The sequence below is a fragment of the Parambassis ranga genome, chromosome 17, assembly GCF_900634625.1.
Source record: "Parambassis ranga chromosome 17, fParRan2.1, whole genome shotgun sequence".
NCBI lineage: Eukaryota > Metazoa > Chordata > Actinopteri > Ambassidae > Parambassis > Parambassis ranga.
Genome location: NC_041037.1, coordinates 14,679,958 through 14,701,893, shown reverse-complemented (window position 1 = coordinate 14,701,893; position 21,936 = coordinate 14,679,958). Strand labels below are relative to the sequence as shown.

At 42.9% G+C, this 21,936-nt stretch overlaps 1 protein-coding gene across 1 annotated transcript; it reads left to right on the top strand.

Annotated features, from left to right (window-relative positions):
* The first annotated feature begins 741 nt into the window (after positions 1-741).
* Positions 742-17,999, top strand: col6a1 (collagen, type VI, alpha 1). The gene is made up of 35 exons (XM_028428361.1): positions 742-1,391; positions 1,991-2,120; positions 2,660-2,860; positions 2,939-3,098; positions 4,000-4,116; positions 4,234-4,254; positions 4,714-4,734; positions 4,820-4,864; positions 4,956-5,009; positions 5,100-5,144; positions 5,378-5,404; positions 5,485-5,511; positions 5,602-5,646; positions 5,741-5,794; positions 6,235-6,297; positions 6,385-6,447; positions 6,536-6,589; positions 6,676-6,711; positions 6,798-6,860; positions 7,074-7,136; positions 8,277-8,339; positions 8,942-9,004; positions 9,135-9,185; positions 9,266-9,301; positions 9,474-9,536; positions 13,316-13,381; positions 14,408-14,443; positions 14,752-14,788; positions 14,975-14,983; positions 15,070-15,203; positions 15,612-15,709; positions 16,356-16,542; positions 16,631-16,802; positions 16,900-16,929; positions 17,043-17,999. The coding sequence occupies exons 1-35, from the start codon at positions 1,307-1,309 to the stop codon at positions 17,651-17,653; spliced, it is 3,030 nt and encodes a 1,009-aa protein (XP_028284162.1). The 5' UTR covers positions 742-1,306; the 3' UTR covers positions 17,654-17,999.
* Positions 18,000-21,936: the final 3,937 nt, after the last annotated feature.

The window sequence follows — 21,936 nt, the reverse complement described above, 5'->3', positions numbered from 1 at the left end:
GTCAGCTTCAGTGCTGTAAAAGGACGGTGCCTTTCTTCCCCAAGAAAACTGAATGTGAGTGCTTTGCTAATGCATTCCTCAGGAATCGTATACACTAATGTGTTCCTGATGAAGGCTGGTATTGAGACATTTCAAAATGCATGCATCAGAATTCGTACAAAGCCCCACAGCTGCCAGAAATCCAATAGATTTACTATGAGAGCCTGCTAATAAATACAGATCATTACCAGATGTCCCCCTCCTTTCTTCCTTATCCCTCCTCTTCTCCCTTCTTTCCTTTCCTTCCCTCCCTGACAACCATGATCTCAGTGGAAAATCTGACTCCAGGCCTTCCCCACACACACACACACACACACACACACACATGTGCATGTCCACAGCAAACTAATGCAACATCCACCCCCATCAACACCTTGCCAGATGAACACGCCTACGCTTCTGCTTTAACTGCACCCCCGTAGCTCTTTCTAAAGTAACGAGGCATCCCACATGGACCACTAGGTGGCACTGTGGATCTTCCTGCATCCTTTGGAATAGAAGTAAGGAGCCCCCACCTCACAAGTCCCTCGCCCTTTCATGCTTTTATGTTCAAGTCAGGTCTGGATGTAAAAGTGAACCAGATGTATTACTCCACCCACCCCATCTTCCAGAGAAAGGAGAGATTTTTTGAGAACAGAGATGTAAAATGCTTCCAAGATGTGCGTCAGCTGCTTTTCATTAAGCCTGATGAAGTTACTGCATCTATTCAGGATCTCAGTTTGGAGTTGTTGAGGAGTTGTATCTGTAAGAGTGAAGAAAAGAGAGAAAAAGTTTTCTTCTTATAAACACTGTGAAACCATCGAGACCTGCCCAGCTGCAGCTTGTATTTGGTTGCAAACGCTATAAAAGGCAATCTGCGCCGTTTATTGTTTATGCTGGAGGTTATTGTTTATTCCTGTTTATGCATCACGTCCCTGCTGCAACCCCCTTTTAAGGAAACGCGCATATCGTGAATTTTGTGTAAACCTTTGGTCTGGTATAATACTGCACATCAGCCGCTCAGAGAGAGCGTGTGAACTCCTCCTCCTCCTCCTTCTTCTTCTTCTTCTCCTCCCTCCTCACCGTGCGCTCGGATCCTCCTTTGCGCGCACTGGGTCTCGCCTCGCCTCGGACAAACTGCGGCGGAGCGCTGGAACACCTAAACTATACCCAATCCGCATAGAGGTACCGGGTTAGGGGCTTGGAGAGGTTCGGTGTGTGTGTTTTCAGGGGGATTGGGGTCTCCCATGGTTTGCAGTTTTTAAGTTTTTTGTTTTCTAGCTGAATCATGGGGACGTTTAGAAGTCTCCTCGGGCTGCTTTGCGTTTTCCTGGCTGGGGCGCAAATGCTGGACCAAGGACTCAAAATAAGAGGTGAGTCTCATGAAAATATGCTGTATACTTTCCAAGACAATGCTCTAACATTATCTGTTTATATGTAATGTAATATTGTTATGGCTCCATGCAACATGAAAACTCAATATGTGAAAGCGTATCTGGTGAAAAGCAGTTTTTTGTTTTGTTTCATGCATATTCACATGGGGACTGTGCAGATCAGCAGTAGTGATGTAAAGGAATTTTGAAGTGAACATGCTTACTGGATCCTTGCACACCTTGGCCAGGCCCTTGTTTGGTGCCATGGTTGTCATGCTGGGCCTGTAGACTGCATCTGACTAATTGTGAGGAACCAAAGCAGATGGCAGTTTCAGGCCAGTTCCTAGAGGTCACAGTACAGGTGACTCTGCAGACAGCCTTGAAGGGCCCATGTTTGATGATCCAAGGAGCCTTTAGGCCTTCAGTGATGACACTAGTGCTGATGTCACCTGCATGGAAACCATAAGTCTTAAGTGGATTACATTTATATAGAATAGCGGCTCCATGATTTGTTCATTTTTGGTGGTCTTTTGATGTTTTTTTCTTGGTGTGTTTCCATCTTTGTGACAGCCATCTTTGTTTGCTTACTTTGTGATCAGAATGCCCCGTTGACCTTTTCTTTGTACTGGATACATCTGAGAGTGTCGCCCTTCGACAGAGCCCTCCCGACTTTTATATTAACCAGATCAAAGAATTCACCAACGCTTTCATAGATGAACTCCGGGACATGTAAGAACCACACACACAAACGTTTGTATGGTTATATATTTGAGGACAGTGGCCCATGGCTATCAGAGATAGATACAACTGTTTCATTTGATTAATCAGGTATTTGATTTTAAACTTTGGGATTCAGATATTTGCTGGTAAAAGATTATCAGATAGGATGCTTCCATCCTCACAAGCTAGCTGTCATACATTTATTTTTTTGATGACAAGACAATGACAGTTTGACACAGAGTCACTTGTATATTGGGAAAGCGGTGGAGTAAAAGGTTAAGTTTGAGTTGAGTTCCACAGTGTTCAGGTTTTTAATTACAAATGTATTGAATGGAAGATAGGCTTCATATATACTTCAACTCCAGAAAGCTGTGACATCAGTGTTGGTTTGGTGGTGCACTGCAGCACACAACCCAACCACTGATGGCGGCTGCATCCTGAGGTGAATACCGTACTTTGGGCTAATAAGCATCTGCACAGTAGGTGTTACTGACCTCTGTAATGCATTACGGTATGACACAGTAAAACTCTCTGTACTGCTTCCCCAGGACCCACCGATGTGACCGCATCCTGACATGGAACTCAGGGGCACTGCACTACAGTGACGAAGTCATCCTTGTGCGAGAGCTGAGTGACATGGCTACTCAACGCCAGGACCTGAAAAATGCGATCAATCGCATCAAATACATCGGCAAGGGCACATATACTGACTGTGCAATCAGGAGAGGCCTCGCTGAACTGCTTGTTGGGTAATGATAACACATACACACATGCATTTTAAACTAAAGACGGCTGCACTATTATCACTGACTGTGTTTTATCTGCAGGGGCTCCCACTACCATGAAAATAAGTACATCGTGGTTGTGACTGATGGCCATCCTATTACTGGTTACAAAGAGCCATGTGGAGGTGTGCATGAGGCTGCCAGTGAGGCCAGGTCACATGGGGTCAAAGTATTTGCTGTTGCCATCACACCTGACCAGGAGGTACAACACACAGACACACACATTTTTAATTCCATGCCAGAATGTCCTCGCATGTAACCCAAGTGTAAATAAAACATTTAGTCAGGGGATACCCACACAATCTCATTGACTCAGGTTACGTCTGCACTGATGCCATATTAGCTTCTGCTAAGGATGCATTGTTTTGTGAACAGATAGCATATTTAGTCCAAGCAACCAGACGCTTTTTTTAAAGACCTGAACAAGGTGTCTGTGTGTATGTGAAGCTCTGCTGACGCACTGTACCGAAAACATATTGACCAACTGACAGCAGTGTTATTAGTTCAGTGCTGGCTGCGGTGAAGTGAAGTTAAAGGTGAACAAATTAAGTTAATAATGTTAGAGAGTGACTGCGAATGGTTGTTTGTCTGCATGTTGCCCTGCGATGGACTGGTGACCTGTCCAGGGTGGCAATCACCCATAGATAGCTGGGATAGGCTCCAGCCCCCCATGACCCTGCACTGCAGGACAAAGCGGGTATCAGATAGTGGTTGGATAATGCTAAGAGATAGTAAAGCATATAAATGAAGAAAGGTAAATGGGATAAAGTGACTTCTGATAAAGGGAACAGAGTAAGGTAAGTAAGGTAAGTAAGGTAAATACAGGAAGGATATAAAGAGGCGAAGCAGAGTGAAGTGATGTGTCTTTACTTTTATAAAGCATCCTTACTTCCAAAGAGTAAAACTGCTTACAGTTTACATACAGAAACATTATGTGTGCACAAACCTGTAGACACCCTGTGGGCCACACACACCTCTACAACTTGCATTTATGGTTTTTTTGTGCATTTCTTGAATAATTAAAGTCAGAAAATGTCACTGGCAGGATCACCTTTTCTTTAAAGGCTTGTTGATAAAGATGTTTGTGTTGTCTGTTTTACCAGGACACCAGGCTGTCAATCATCGCCACAGACTACAACTACAGGCAGAACTTCACTGCTACAGGGGGTTTCCAGAGCGGCAAACCACAGGAAACAATTAAAACCATCATTAACATGATTGTAGGTATACTCCCCTCCACTCTCCTCTCCTCTCCCTCCCCTCATCACACATTGTCGCATGACACATGACACATTCTAATATAAACCTAACCTGTGTTTTATTTCCTTTCTTTTCAGAACAATGAGACGAAGGATGTGGTACGTGTGTGTTTTTCAGAAACTGATGGATTGAGTATGTTTTTTATGTTTTAATGAAACATTCCCCCAACACATTTGTTTATGATAGGTGTGCTGATAAGGCAGATTCTTGTATACTAGCTGGATGTCACTACTTAAAACATGTTTGTAAACCCAGTTTATCCACTGAACATTCTTTTTATACACTTCAAATATGAAGCAGCTGTGTTGTTTGGAATAAGATTTGATAGAGTTTAGGTTATTACCTCCAGCTTGTTCTTTCTCAGCTGCTGACTCAGTTTTGTTAGCGGCCCTCCCAGCTGACATGTAAACTCTGCTAAACTCTCACCAACTCAGGAAACAAGGAGGGGTCACTCAGGAGAGGACACTGAAAATGACTGTATTTAAGTACAAATAGTCAAACATATACAGATACAGAGACGTTTTTCTTACTTCAACATGTTCTTTCTCTATTTGCAGTGCTGCTCCTTTGAATGCACTGTAAGTACTCGTTTGTTTTTATCTTTCCAACATGAATGCGCTTCGGGCTTTGTTTTTTGAATGAAGTTTTCTGTCCCGTCTGCAGGCTCCGGGTGGGCCCAAAGGACCAGATGGAGACCCCGGTGGAAAGGTAGGACGTCAAGTGTAAAGAAATGAAAAGATTAAAAATTCTCAAGTGTTCAAATTCTGAACTTGTGTCCGATGTCTCCCTCTCTCTACAGGGAGAGACAGGAAGACCAGGGATGCCAGGAGAGAAAGGAGATACTGGTGAAATTGTAGGTGCATCCACTTTCTCCATCCCACTAGCATGCATGATGACCCTGCTTTTTCAGATGATCTGACATCTCTGTGTTGTTTTGTTACAGGGCAGCCCTGGTGATCCTGGTCCTGTTGGTTACAGTGGAATGAAGGTAGGGAGCACTCAACTCTTAATTCAATTTAACATGAAAGGCTTCATCATCAGCAGGGAGACCTGAAGCTTTAAAGAAGTCTGAACAAACCTGAGACAAGGTCATCCACCTTTTTAAGGAGTAGCCATATTATTTGTGTTATACAGGTTGTCCATATATTGTGTATCACTGTGTCACTGACCATCATGCTGCATTACATGATAGTAATGCTGTGTGTGTGTTTCTCCTACCAGGGAGACCGTGGTATCAGAGGAGACAAGGTATTATCAGATTCACAAATTCACTCCTTTGTTCACTACTGTAGAATTCACTACTGATGGCACATGTTGTTTTTCTGCAGGGTGACAGAGGACACAAAGGATTCAAGGTGAGTTGCAAGTGACCTATTGAAGGCATTTATTCTTGTATTATTTTGTCCTCTTTCACTCATTGAACTCTCTGCTTTACTCCTTGTCAGGGCGACAAAGGACTCAGAGGCAGGGATGGAGCTGATGGACGCAAGGTGCGGGCAGGACAAACACTAGAGCACCGCTGTCTGTCTCCTACTCATTTGATAAATGTGTCAATAAATATGTTTCTGTGCTTCTTCTTATTAGGGTGAAGCCGGTTACCCTGGGCTTCCCGGCTGTAAAGGGTCTCCTGGATCCGATGTGAGTTGTTTATGGTTTGAATCTCAATCTTTAGATGTTGACAACCCTAGACACTGACATCAGGTATGGTTTTGAGACACACTTTCTATTTTGCCCACTAAACAAATACGCATTCAGACAGGCCATGTCCATATCCTGAGTCTGAGGCTTTGTTTACACGCGTGTTGTGTGATTAAGAATGTCGCTCTGGCAGCGGCCCTGACCGACATCACGCCCCCTGGAGGGAAAGCAGGCCGAGGCCCTTGGCTCTTCAATCACGGCACCGTTTACATTCTCTGCTGTCAGACTGTTTACATGAAACCATATAGTCGTACTGTAAACAAACACACACTCACTACATACATGGGCTTACAAGTACAGCGGCCTCCAAGATTGAGTGTTGTGGCTTCAGTGTTAGTGTTCATGTGCTGAAACTCTTTTTCTGTGATGCATGTTTCCAGGGCCAGCAGGGAGATGTTGGACCAAAGGGAGACCCTGGTTCTTATGGACAGAAAGGAGACAAAGTAAGTTAGAAAGATGTATGAAGATGAAGATCCTAAGACGGGCTTTTGGTGGTCTTTGTTATAAGATTTTGGATGTTTGGATTTTAGGGAGATCCTGGAAAAGATGGTGGACCGGGACGCCCCGGAAACGATGGTCCACTGGGAATTCAGGTAGGTCAGCGCAAGGAGCAACACAGAAAGACAACAACAATAGACAGAGCAGGAACTGTTACATGCGTTTAATTGTCTGTTGTGGCAGGGTGATCGGGGCCCTCGTGGACCTGACGGAGACAAAGGAGAGCGTGGTGATGATGTAAGAGATGCAACCTCTGGATGACAATACAAATACAAAGTGCATGACCTTTAATAGATCTTCTAACTGTGTGCTGTGTGTTTCAGGGTTCCACTGGAAATGATGGACCTCGTGGTGACAAAGTAAACATCTACTAATATTTACTTAAAGTTAGTGTGTTTGTGTGAGAGAGATGTTCTTATGTTAACATCTTTGAAATCACTTGTAGGGACAACCGGGAGAGAAGGGGGAGCAGGGTTCCCGTGGAAACAGAGGTCCACGAGGTGATGTGGTAAGTGATGAGAAAGAGGAGGAGGAGGAGGAGGAGGAGGAATCCCTCAGAGCAGCCTCATTTCAGCATCTCTTCCTCAGAAATTCATGGGAAATGAGCAAACTGCAACTGCACTGACCTCCATGAAAAAACTTTCAAACTTGGCTTTGTGCAGTTTACTTGTCTATTATTACACACTATATATATATATATATTTGTTCTCATCTTTACAAGGGAGAGCCAGGACCCCGTGGAGAGCAGGGAAGGGAGGGCCCAACTGGCCCCAACGGAGACCCCGTAAGTACACACACACACACACACACACACACACACTCAAACAGAATGAGCAGCTGTCCACACTCTGTTGTTAGCCTGCTTCAAGAGGTGGCACAGCTTCAAATATGAACCACCCACTCTTCTCTCTGGCACTACCTATTATTTTCCAACTGCAGAGGGAGCTTCTTTGTGTGATCCATTCTGCATCCATATTTCATGTCAAAGCTTAAACAGAGGCAAAACTGGCTGCTGCCCCAGAGTGCTGCCCACTCCTCCATGCTCCATCTCCCCTCTCCCGTTTTTCAGTGTTCGACTCCTCCTGGGAACATCAACACTCACTCTTTCCCCTCTGACTCAGTTCTTCTGTCCGTCTGCTCGAGCCAAAGCCTCAGTATGGTTTTTCTTAATAAGGCACCAGGCAGTGTAGTAATAATAATAATACGCTACAAGCGTTAACTGTGGTAACCTCTGTGATGTCAGACCTTTCAATGGCTCTTTTGTGCTCTGCCTCCTTTCCTCATCAGAGCTCAGTGAATGCAGAAAAACTGAAAAGTACAGAAAACATGGAATAACTGACATGCTGGCTCTACCTCCTCACATGCACTCATTACACTGGTACCAGCCTTATTACACACTATTACTGTACATGAACACCACACTTAACTGTAATGCATTAGCACTGTAGTATCTTTTTTTAATGTTCTTATCATGCAAGCTAGCAGCTGCACAGAATGGCTCCGACTTTATTTTTTTTAATATATACAACCAGGCTGCATGTTCCATTTCAGCAGTTTAAATACATGTAACAGCTGCACCTGGCTGCTGTTGATGAGGGAATAGCGCTCAATAAAAAGCTCTTTCTGTGCTGCAGCATGTTGATGCTTTTTGGATGCTTCTTCCAGTGTTTGTGCCAAGCTAGGAGGAACAACAAAAAAACATCACCTCTGCAATCAATGCTTTGACATTAAGGATATTCTTTAGTATAGGCCTAAATGTAAACTACTGTAAATGCAATATTTCCAGAGTTTCAGAGTTGCTCATTTCACAGAACATATGAACAGTATTTGTATGTCATAACAGCTGTCTTGTGTTTTAACACAGGTTTTGTCACATGTGTTTTAAGTGTTTTAACAGCTCATTAACAGTGTTGTTGTTTTCCAGGGTGATCCTGGCAGGGCTGGGGCTCCCGGCTACAGAGGCGATGAAGGCCCACCTGGACCAGAAGTGAGTCCAACATACACACACACACACACACACACACACACACAGGATGATATAATCTGATCGTTATCTCACTTGAAATGGGGGTTGATTACTTTTACTGCGTTACACAGAAATATTTAGAAAGCTTTTCAGATCACAACCTTGGCACTGTAGCCCTACTGAGTTAGTTCCAGCAAAGTTTACTGCATCAACTGCAGTCTAAAAGCTGTTATCATTAATCTTGTCTGTCTTCTACAAAACATTGAAGGTTAGTGGACATCCATTATCACAGCAGGGAATCTACATTCCAGGACCTGAGACAGGTTAAAGTTACTGACAGCTACACACCAGGCACCAGGCCTTATCTACTCTTGAGATAAAAGCATTGTTTGTCATGTCAGCGACTGTATTTTAGGATGTTTTTCAGGGGTAAATTAGGTAAATACGACTTTACTATAAAGGGTTAAATGTTATTATGAATTAATTGTAATGATGTTTCACACATCCACACTTGTTCTTGTTTGTTCCCATACACAGTGTCTGTTAACAACATCCATATGTTTTCAACAAAAGTATGGTACTTTTCATATGCTTCTAATCTTATTGTTCTCTTTGTCTCTCAGGGACCAAAAGGACCGAGAGGAATCAAAGGAGCTCCGGGAGACCGAGGCCCGATGGGGGAGAGGGTAAGTCAGAGAGAGAGAGAGAATGGGGGGGCTGGAGGGGACACAGATGTGTGCCATCCATCATAAACCCTGCCATGAGGTTTGTGTGTGCATCCAGATGCATGTGTAAGTGTGTCTTTCTTTATTCAAGGGGGAAGATGGAGCCCCGGGAAATGGCACCATCGGCTGTCCTGGATTCCAGGTGTGTGGTTCAGGTAGTTAGATATGGTGCACTTTAATCTCTGTAAGTGTGTGAACACTGAATATTTGTGTGATTTTTAGGGTAACCCTGGGTCCCGTGGAGACTCTGGTGAGCCGGTAGGTTATCTTTGGATTACTGGACTTATTTATTATCATATTATGATTAAAAATTAGGATTTACATTTGCTTTTACTCAGAATGTGGATACCTGTGTTTGAAGTGCTGGCAAATATTAATTGTCATGCTAATTTTCCCTTTTGACCTCTGACTTTTCCTGTGTAACCCCAAGGGTGGCAAGGGAACTCCTGGACCTAAAGGAGATGATGGAGACCCCGGAGATCCAGGCCCCGATGTGAGTCCACTACTGAATTATTTCCTTTTTGGAGCTGCTACTCTCTGTTGATCTCATTTTATCTTTCCTTAATCCCCTCCCTGGCAGAGAGGGGAGACAGGATGTGAGTCACATGTCTCATATTATGGACACATTGACATATTTCTTATTGGTCTCTCTCTTACACTTAGAACAATTTGTATAATTATGTATTTTATACACTAAGTTCTGTCTTTCATTTGGTCTTTCTAAATTATTCTTGTGAAAACACTTTCTGCCCATCCATCTTGCTCCCACACTCGCCTCCTGTTCTGCAGCTGGAAATGCTTTTTTGAACACAGTTTGTGTGTGTGTGTGTGTGTACCCGCGTCTCATTGGAAAAGAAGTTTCTGAGCTGATGCAGCTGTGTGTATGTCGTTGTCAAGGATACCAGGAAATGAACAGAGAGTATACGGGGACTGCTTTACTTTTCTGGTGTGTGTGTGTGTGTGTGAGGGAATGTGCATGTGTGTGTGATCATCCGAGAGCGTACAATTTTTAACACTTGACCTCTCGGCCGTGTTTACATTAAAATCATTGCATTTCCGAGGTTTGTGTTTCTAGACCCAAACATTTCTGCACTTTCTTCCCATCCGGGCTTCAGAGCCCCGTTCTTCACGAGCAGTCACACTCTGTAAGCTTTCGGATTTACTGCGCCAGATCAGTTTACCTTTCATCCAGACGTTGTGGTTCTGCTCCACAGAGCAGGATTATATTCAGTACACAGCAAATCACTTAGTCACGCCAGTGTTTACTTTGTTAACGTTTTTTTTTTGTTCGTCCTTGAGAAGTGACAGCAGTCATAAAGGAAACATCTCATAACCGCTTGTAACTACTCTGAATCTACAGCTGTGTTTAAGGCAAACATAAAACATGGAATTGAGTCTCTGTGAACAAAGACTGCTCTTAACTTATTTTGTGTTTTAGCACATCTCCCCATCTCCCTACTGCTTTGCACAAGTTAATCGAATCAGATTAGAAGACACACGCACATGCACACACACACACACACTGAACTAGGAATCTTAATTTGGTGGATAGACAGTCAAAATGTCCACTTTTTATCTTTGCAAGTGGAGATGATTCAAACTTTAACCTAATTACTTAATTAATTAGTTCAACTGTACGATAAATGTATCCCAATTCCAAAAATTCACAGTGTCAAACCTATAGATAAAGGGAGCATTGATTGATTGGTTGTTCTGTCGGTTGGTTGATTTGCTGGTTGATTGAAAGATATTTGCACATTTTGTGTTTGATTCCAGCCCCAGCTTTGAGCTCGGGTCTCTTTGGAACTTAGCTACTCTCATCTCTAAAGCTAACAAATTAGCCAGCGATGTCTCATTTAATTCACACAAGCAGAGAGTTTCGGTTTGAGCTGTTGAACTGTGTGTTTTAAAGCTGGCACACAGTCCAACCATTAACTTGTTCAACATGCTGTTTGTACTGTTGGGTTCTTTTGAGTTGCTGGTTGGTATTTTGTTAGCTTTGGCTAACTGTTCCCTATTTCCAGTTATGCTGAGCTAAGCTGAATGTACAGCCCTCATCCAGCTCTCTGCAACAGACTAAATGAGCATATTTCCCCAAAAGATGAACAACTGCATTAAAGAAAATGTGCTAAACTTCCTACTGCTGCTGCACAGTCCATGACTACCCTCTTTATTAAAAATAATAATTCAATGCATATTTTCCCTCAATGGAAAAAAATTCCATTCGTCCTCAAAATAGCAGTCATCCATTTCTTTTTTCTCTAGACAGTCACTTTTTTGTTTCCTCTAATGCTCTGCTGCTGTTCACAATTTTGGACTGTGCAGAAACAGTCTGAAAACATTCTCAGGGATGCGTCTAATAACATTCTTTGTTTTCCTGCACTTTGTCTGGCCAGAAGGGACAGGAGGTCACAGATAGGGGTGTGTTTGAGGCCTTTTGACCTTTCCACCTATCTTAAAGTTTAACTGACACACTGCGGAATGAAAATATACACACATTCAAACGCTGACATCTTCCTGCAAACCGTCAAATATGACGCCATCACATCAAGGTCAGGATGTATGTAACTGTGGATGAAGTGCCCCATGTTCATTACATCACAGTGTTTGAAGTTTAGACTGCAGTGATTGGAACCACATGCATTGTGTGTACATATATATATATGTGTGTGTGTGTGTGTGTCCATTTGAGGCTGACATGCATTTCTGTGTGCTAAAAGCCAGGTGGTCGGCATTACCTCGTCGCTCTCCCATATCTGTGTGCTGCAGTCAGATGGTTGGGCTGCAGATCCTCTGGTCTGAGTCCAGCTCTGATCAAAGAGCAGAGATGATTTGCTGTGACAGAGCCACTTTGACCCTTTACCCCTTTGTTTCTGGCTGTTATGTTGAAACTCTTCTAAGTATTTATTTCACTCATTGGAATCAGAATCAGAATAATGAAGCATAAATCAGTCACAGAGACTTTAAATTCATATTTGAAGGGTTAATTTAGATTAGAGATTACATGATTTTGATTGTAATGTATCAGATAAAGCATCCCTGACATCATGCATGCTGGTAAATCGCTGGTTTCTTTCCAGACCTGCTTAGCAAGTAGCTAGTCTGCTAGCATTCTCATTTCAGTAGCTGGCAGCTTGACTAGCAATTGTTCATCTAAGTACAAATGTTGCAATGAATGGAGCAGACTTGGTTTTAGGAACATCAGTCTACCTCTCTGTACTCTCTCTGTACTGGCATTCTTGTGACAAATGTAATTGCAGTTCTATCAAATATGAACCTCTTCCTTAAGACCAGTCGCCCTTGAATGTGCACATGTGTTTGGAAGCTGTCTCATTATTCAGTGTGTGGTGTCTGCTCTCAATCTGTGAGAGTCTCTGCTGCTTCCTGCATTCTTCCTCAAAACCAAAATGCCCACAAAAAAATTAAAGGCTGGATAATTGTTTCAAATTGATTTACAGCGTTAAGCTCTTTGTTGTCCACACTTAATGCAGTGTGGACCGTGATCTCACAGCGACCAGCCGCGGGTCAGCGTGCAGCTGCTGCAGAGGCTTTAGCTCTGCTCTTCTGCAGCTGCACCAAAGTGACAGACAGACAGGCACAGAGGGCCTGACCTGGTCTAAGTTATGATTTGGTGTAGGATTTATAGCAGACGCAATGGAATGGACACATTGACAATATTTAGTATTGTAAGGTCATGGCCGTACTATGTGATGACAGAGTTTGATGCTATATTCTACTGTATGTCCTCACTGTATATGTATTATGTCATAAATATATAGTTTTTAAATTTCCATTTCATGCTGAGGAGATTTAACAACACCAATTCCATTGTCACAAACTATTTATGGAGTTACATGAACTTCCTCATGTGTAAAATAATCAAATCTTCCCTACTACTACCCCACTCAATTATTATAGACTCCCCAGGGTTATTGCAGTAGTCTATCACAGAGCCATATTCTAATAATAAAAAACGACACACAGCCTTATGTAGCTGTACTACAGCCTTTATATGGGCCATAGTGGATCTGATGTCAGTAAAGACTTAATCCTTGGATGAAGTATGTGTGACCAAAATATGAGAGAGCAGCACATGTTACCTGCAGTCATGGAAAGCTTTTTTGATATGTAAAGCAGCAGAGCACATACAGTAGTTGCATGTATAACTCTAACACTTCTTTCCCTCCTAGGTTAAAATGAATGAGTACTTATGAATTATTTACTTGTTTTCAAACTCATCTGTTAATTTTCCTTTATCTTCTATTTTTACAGAACACACAACCAGGACCTGAAGGTTCCAAAGGGGCCAAAGGTCACAGAGGGCCTGAGGGCAAGCCGGTAAGAGTGCCAGCTTGTAGTATGAGCATTATGTTGCCTGTGTGTGTCCGTGCATGTACGCTTTTGGTTTGTTTGCATGTATGCACAAGTTGAGATATTGGAGAGACACTGCTGCAAAGCAGAAACTTCCCTCACAGCAACAACCTGCTCTCACATTCATCTGTAGCTTCAGGATTCATTTATTTATTTTGTTAAACCTACATTTTTCACCTTATAGCCAAACATCACATTTGATTGCACGCATGCTAATGACGTGATGCAGATAACATAGTCTATATTGTATCGTTTCACCAGCTGGCATGTAACACTTGTGACACTGAATCATGGGAGAAAAAATCTCGATCTAAATATAACGCTGTGTATAAAAGCATGTTCAGTCCAAACTCTACCCTTTCACTCTTCACCTACTTTATGTCTCTCCTCCTCCTCCTCTTCCTCCCTGTTCCTTCTTCTGTCTGTTTTCCCTCTGGCTTGTGTCTCTCCTGCATATTTTTGTATGATGTTTTCTTAGGGCAGTATCTCTCCTCTACAATTAACAGCTCTCACTCTCTCTCTCTCTTGCTGTCTCTAATGTGTGTGTGTGCACACTCACATTTGGGCTCTGCTGGCGTCTTTGTCACAGAAAAGAATGCTCTTAAACTGAGTTTAATGTCTGTTAAAAGAAAACAGATGGTTTTCTTGCAGCCCGGCGAAAAAACAAAAAGCGGCAGCAGTAAAACTTTTGGAGGATTCAAATGTTGCAGAAACATAGCACACAAATGTTGAGGGGCGTGGATGTGGGTTCAGTGATTGTGGGAATCTGGTTTGCAGTTTAAGGAGTGATGATTTTCCAAACAACAAACACCCCCTCCATTTTTGATTTCCAGTTAAAATACAAAGAATCCTCTACAGATAGCGTTGTCATCTGGAGGTCAGACCAGACACATTTTTAAAGACAAAGACATCTATCAGGGGGATCGTTCTCGTCTGCCTGCCTGTCTTCTCTTCATGCTTTAATTCTCTCTTTCTCTCCCTCTCTGACTTCAGGGACCTCCTGGGCCTCCTGGACCAGCAGGAAGTGATGTGAGTATAAAAAAAATGGAGTCAGTCCATTTGATATGAACCCTGGCCCTTTATTTTAGCCGCTCATTTACATTCTCCCCCGAGGCTGTGCTAAAGTTTTGAATCCGAAACTGATACCGTACGTTCGGTCCAAAGCCACACATTCAATTTCCTGGATAAAGCTAGAGCCATTCACCTCAGCGACTAAGCAAAATATCACCATTGTCATCTTTTCTTTTTTCTTTTGGAGCAGCTTGAAACAGCCGGGTTGATGTTTTGTTTGCATGTTAAATATTGTGATGTAACGTATACTCCACCTCTCTGCTCAGGAATGTGAAATTCTGGAAATCATCATGAAGCTGTGCTGTGAGTTAACCTCTTCTAACATCCACACACTCACACTAATCAGACCTCATGTACTTTGCATTAAACACGCTGCCCTTTTTACCCCAGTGCCCGGTTTTTCCAAACATGCAAGTTATGTAAGGCTTTGCTGTTCATTAACTTTTTCATTGTTTCTTTTTTTTCTGTCGCGCCCTGATCATCTCTCAGCTTGTCACGGTGAGTTCGGAGTCATTATCTGAATTCTTGCTCTCGCTCTGCGACCACATGTAATGTTTATTCTTTATGAATTTGTTTGCGTTCAGAGTGTAAGTGTGCTCCTTTGGACCTGGCATTCATCGTGGACAGCTCGGAGAGTATTGGTGCCTCCAACTTTGCTCTTTCTAAAGACTTTATCATCGCAGTCATTGACAGACTGATGAAGGGCCAGCGCCTCAAGGTAACGATCTTCCTCAGTTTTTCCAGATTGTTTTGTTTTTGTTTTGTTTTTTTTTGACATGGCTGTATTTCATATTCCTCCACCCTTGCCTAACCACCATGGGATGACAGATGTTTGACCTTTGTGGATTGTGTTGTTTATTTTAAATTACACCATAAATCGCCTTTAAGCTGTTTTCCAGCGATGTTACGAAATGTTTGCCTCGAGAACCTTAAAATAGAAAGTTTGAATAAAAAGATCTTGTCTTGCTCTGTTGGACCGTGCTTTAATGTCCGTCCAGTGACTCTGCTTCCAGTGTGGATGTAATTAGTCAGGATGGGTGGGACCCAGAAACGTAGACGAAGAAAAAAAACACATGACACACAGGCACCAAAACACACTGTCACCGTGTGCTGTTTTTCTTCCCAGTTTTCAAAGAATGAGTCCACTGTCAGTGTAGTCCAGTACAGTGGATCAAAAGCTCAGGAGCCCGTCAAACTGACCAGCGACATCACCTCCTTCAAACAGTGAGTTCACAGACATGCTACAAAACACCTGCCCGCATCAAGGCTTCATCACCTACTTCAAAGGTTTTTGTTCACTTTGAGCAGGGAAAATATATATATACTTTATTTTGGGGGTGATCTGTCCCTTTAAGATGCCTAATCCTACGCTCAATAGTCCTGAAAATTGTGACGGAAATGGCCTCATCTGACTCCAAGCCAAAGTCTATAAAAACACCAAAATATGATCCGTGTGCACCGACTGACTCGGCCGATTTCTGTGACAAGAAAAAACAAGAGCATTGTTTTTTTTTTGTGATTTGTGCTGTGAAAGTAAAGAAACAAAAACATTAATCAGCACCTCTCCTGTTTAGTTTAATTACAACATTTAATGAGAAATTACTGATGTATGTGGGAAATTAGTGGCTGAGCGCCTTTCAATGAGCTGCTGGATCACCTAAACAAAAATATTAGGCCAACCAGTGCAAAAAGTAACGGTGATTAATGCCTGGGTGTAGACTGAAACCTAAACAATAAATACAAAATGTGCGTAGGAATATATGTGTAGCTTTATATGCTAACATGACACAACATATATATGTGTTTCCTAATGGCATATGTTGTCTGTTAAAATGTTTGATTTTTCATATCTTTGTGTGTATTCCTGCAGGCAAGTAAGAGACTTGAAGTGGCTGGCTGAGGCCACGTACACCGGCGAAGCCCTTGAATTTGCCCTGCGGACCACCATCAGTGACATGAGGCAGGAAAACAAAGTCGTTCTGGTTCTGACTGACGGACGCTCTGATGTTATCAGGGATACGACTCGCCTCGATGTGCTCTGTGGTAAAGACATCCTGGTGAGTACAAGACAGACACTTGTACCAGCTAACCAATAACATAAATAGATAATGATAATGATTAACGAGCCTCTCGGCTCTTCTGCAGGTGGGCGGTATAGGAGTGAAGGATTACTATGGCCGGCAGCCCAACAAGGAGCAGCTTCAAGCCATGGTGTGCACGAACGACAAAAAGCCAGGCTTTCCTGTGGTCCTGGAAAACTATGGTCAGCTGCTAGAAGACAGTGTCCTGCAGGACATAGTGTCCAAAATCTGTCAAGGTACACCACAGCTCCAAATGCACAGATTAATGTATACACCCTCACAGCTTTGTGTCAGCTTCAGACTCACTCATTTTTCCCTTGTTCTCTCATTCAGAGAAGAGATGCCCAGACTACAAATGTTCCAGTAAGTCTGTACTTTTACATTATACTTTTATGTTTGCTCTTATCATTTACATCGCACAGCCAGCAGCAGGTGTAATCTGTCTGTTGATTGAACATGTTGTGTTTTTCTTGCAGTCTCTTTCTCTGAAAGCACCGATATATTGATGATGATGGACAGCTCGGCCAGCGTGGGCCTGAAGAACTTCGAGACAAGTAAGGACTTTCTGAACCGTTTGGCTCAGCGTTTCCTCACAGCCGAGAAAAAGAGGGGTATAACCATCAGAGTGGGAGCAGGCCAGTACAGCCGTACAGCCCGCATGGAGCAGGGCCTGACGGCCAACTTGACGCTGCTGTCTCGTCGCATCAATGAAGCTGCCTTCCAGAATGACGGCACTGACGTGTTACAGGCCATGCAGTTCGCCATCACCAATTTACCGGGGCGTGGTGACGCATCAGGAGGCAGGAGGAAGCTGGTGCTGTTCTCCGACGGCAGGTCTCAGGGTATCACCGAGGCCGTGCTGCAGAAGCGAGTTCGTGATCTGGCAGATGCGAACATCGAGCTCTTTGTCATCGCAGCTGGCACCCAGGTCAACGAGGCCAACCTGCGCATATTAGTGAGCAGGGGGCGGCAGGAAGACATTTCCTACGCCCAGCGCCACCTTTTCCGTGTCCCAGACTACAACTCTCTGCTGCGTGGGGTCTTCTACCAGACCGTCTCCCGCCGGGTGTCCTTGCCACCATCCTAAATGCAGAGCCCCAAAAAACAGGACAAACACGCTTTCAATTTTTAGTCCCATTACAAATATCCAGTCTCACTCATTTACATACACTGTGTACAAGTACAAAATGTCACAAAGCGACAAATGATTGTGTGGCAAACAAATGTAAATATCCTCACAAAATTGCCTTAAAACGGTAAAACCCTGAGTTTCGGCTCCAAGGTAGAACATCTCAGGCTGTGTACAAATCCCACCTGCTTTGCTGGAATCCTTACACTAATTAAGGTGCTGACCTAAACCACCGTGTCTTAGTGCTTGAGTGACAGCTATACTATTAAGAGGAATTGCTGCCTTGGAGGTAAAATCATAGTAAGATGCTCCTGCTGTTTAAAGGAATCAGCTTAGGGTCTAACATGGACTCATCTTTTGTAGTTGTTACCACTTTTTTTTTAAATGCTGTTGACGTGGTGCGTCTCAGTGATGAATATTATTGCAAAAGTAAGTAGAAGTGGTTAAAGTGAAAACTCGCACTCAACATCATCTGAAAGTGATGTTATGAGATCACCAAAACAACAGGCCAAACAGGAAGGCGAGCCGTCAGTGCATCACCTGTTACTAATGAGGACAGCTGGACTCAACATGTGTGTCTGTGTATCCCAGTGAAGTGTGTGTGTGTCATTCACAGGTACTTGTGTGGATTTTTATGTGTAGCCCTGAGCGACTGTTCCATAAACAGTTAAACTGGGCTCATATAACATGATAGACCAAACACACACACACGCACACACACACAACTTTGTCATCAGTGAGCTACACCTTTAAGGTCTCCCAGCTGTACGATCCACATTATTGTTGTCATTAGTGGCTCTAGGTGACTGAACTGTCATTATTATCTGTGGTGCTATTAGTTTCAGTGTATCAGCCTCTACCCATGTTGTTAAAGAAGATATATTTACCTGGGGGGTGCACAGCCTCAGTAGTGTTGTAAGAGGTCCTTCAATAAAGGTTGCTACACCAAAATGTCTCTGCTCACATTTGTCTGTACACACACACAGACTGCAGCTTCCAAAGCCAGTTTACTGAGATCCGTTCATCAATGTTGGCATGAAGATACCTCGATCAATCAACAGATCAATACATGTATATACATTTAGAGCAGTACAGAGATATGTTTTGTGCTAATTGAGCCAACAGGAAAGTCTATGTAATAAACTGCAGTTCTTTAAAAGACCACTTGGGGGTGGTTTTGAATGTGAGTCAATTTTGACAGACTTCCATAATTAGCACACTTTGTTGTGCATGTAAACACACCCCCAGACATGGATTTAAACTACAACTTCCTGCATGGAGACAACCAGCCGTAAGGTACTAATGATATTCTGTTCATCAGCTTCATTCATGTTTTTATTTATTCATGGGGGCACGCTTGTTGCTGTTATATGGGATGTCAATTTTACTGCATATGACAGATTATTACAAACATTACGAGCACTAGGACAACTTTTTATCCTATAAACCAAAGAACACGTCTTTGTTTGTTTGTTTGTTTTTTAAGTCTTATTATTATCTTAGTTTATTATTCTAATTACTACAAGTAAACATGTATACAGATATGACCCAGGTTGTAAAAAGGATAGATTTGCTATAGCACAGAATAGCTGTTTAACAGTGTTGTATCCAGTCTGAAGTTGAGGCCAGTATAACAGCATGTAGCAGCCTGTCGAAGTACCCTTGAGCAACACAGGGCTGCACTGCAGCAGAGCCTGACATCTGACCTTTACAGAGGTGAGACGAAGTTTATAACATTCCTCCTGTGGAGAAGAACATTTGATCACTTTTTAAATCAGTGTGCAGAAAATAAAATGTTAAAAAGTTACATTTTCTGTTGTTTAATCAGTCACATGTTTTATATTAAATCTCCACACTGCAGCTGGACTTCTACAGAACTGCCTCAGCTTAACATTTTCCTCCCTTGTGACCCTGGCTTTGGAGCCACTGGTTTGATGTTGACTTTCTGTGTGTAGACACACATGCACAGACTCTGACAGACTCTGTGTCTGTTTGACACGTCTCCTCATGTGTCACAGTTAATCATGAAAATATAAAGCCTGAGCTGCACTTAGCACATGTGTTTGTTTGTGTGTGTGTACATGCGCATGGGTGTGTCTTGTTTTCATGTCATGTTTCTGTGCATGATTTACACCAATGCATGCATGCATGTGTGTGTGTGTGTGTGTGTGCAGAGGGGGGGGACTGGTCCTCAAAAATGTGTCTTGGCTCTTCTGCAATTTCCTCTCTCCTCCTGTTTTCTGAAGCTTCGGACCTCTCTCACTCTCAGACCTCCACACAACCTTTTTCCGAAGAAATTCACTCGTAACAACAAAACTTTTGTGCATGGAATTGATCATAAATTTGGACAGTGTGTGCACAATTTTTTTCTGTGTGTTTGCATGTGTGTGTGCAAGGGGGGGGACTGGTCCATAAAATGTGTCTTGGCTCTTCTGCAGTTTCCTCTCTCCTCCTGTTTTCTGAAGCTTTGGACCTCTCTGACTCTCAGACCTCCACACAACCCTTTTCTGAAGAAATTCACTTGTAATTACATAACTTTTACACAAGAACTTGACCATAATCTTGCACAATTTGTGCACAATCTTTTTCTGTGTGTGTGTGTGTGTGTGTGTGCACTGAGGTAACGACTCCCAGCTGCCTTGTCTGAACAGAACACACATCTGGAGAAAAGGAGGGGAAAGATTCTAAAAAGGAGCGAAGAAAATCGAGAGAAACTCCAATGTGAACTTATCTAATGTTTAAATGTGAAGTCTTGGTATTTATTCTTACATATATCTTTTCAGATTTCAAGAGCTGCTCTGGAAAACATCTCGGTCGCTGTGTCACTGCCACACACACACACACACACAGTTGAAGAGATCTGGTAGGAACTCTTGCTAACCTCACTGTCACAGTGAGTATCTGTGCTGATAACAAATAGCATGAACCTGGATCTGCTGTTAGACTGTTAGACTATGCATTCATATTTTGTTTTCTCCTCTTTTCAACTGTGAATGAAGTGACCTCAGTCCGTCCTTAAACGTTTTCTGTGGAAATGTGTGAAAAAAAAAGAAAAAAAACAATATTTGAGGAGCAGAGCCATTTTTAATTCTGGAACTGGTTCTGCAGAAATCCCCTCAGACTGAAACGCTCCTTTGTAAGAGAAATAAAAAAAAAAAAAAATAAAGAGTGTGTGAGAAAAAGTGGGAACAGAGACAGAGAGGGAGAGAGAGAGAGAGAGAGAGAGAGAGAGAGAGGGAGGCAGAAACGGGTTTACTCTTATTTGGGAGGAAGGTCATTCCTATTCTATGAGTCAGAGTTTTAAGAGAGACCAGAACACCCCACCACCACCACTTCCCTCCAACCTCCACATCTCTCCATCACATACACACACATTGTTCCACTCTTCACTTCTCTTTTTAAGGAAAACCTTCTCTGGCCAAGGAGAATGAAGAGCTTCTTAGTAATAACTCTGGTCAGCAGCTGGCTGGCCTTCTTCTCTTCCTCCTCCTCCTCCTCCTCTTCTTCTTCTCTGTCTCAGCACTTCTTTTCATCTCTGTACTTGGCACAATGCTGACTGCTGTCCCACCTCCAGCTGCCAATGATTGTAGCGCACAACAGCTTCAGACACATGAAACTGAAGTTTTTACTTATGATATGGCTTCTATTTCCCCCTTATTTCCTGTTTGTTTCCCCATCATGATCTTCAGTTCAGCCATCCAACTGGCCTCTTCATCTCCAGGGTGAGGACTTATCATGTAGTGGATATGGGCTTGGATGTTGAAGCCTGCTTCTGACCTGCCTCCTGCATTTGTGGGCTGGATAACACATTAGTGGTAGTGTTGCTGGTGACTGCATGGGCTGTTCTACATGCAGTAATCAGCAGTGATGAACTAAAATGCCTTATACTCTGACAATGTAAATGTAGGCGTAAGTGTAAGTGTGTCTGTGTGTGTGTGTGTGCGCAGAGGGAAAAGCCTATAAAAGCCAGACCTCCCACAAAAACTCTTACAAATAGGCAGATGGGTTATTGAAGCACCTACAGACGTATAAACATGTTGGGCAGACTTATGGACAGGCTGCCAGTGTTTACACCAGGTATAAACTCCACTCATTCGCCTACTAATTGCAAACAGGCCACAAGCAAGGAGGGGTTTGTGTGTGTGTGCCCTGTTCTTTTTCATTGTGACCGGCCACCTGTATGAGATTATCTGTAAAAAACCTCCAATGCTCTGTCTCGGGGACATGAAAGCTCAGCGTGT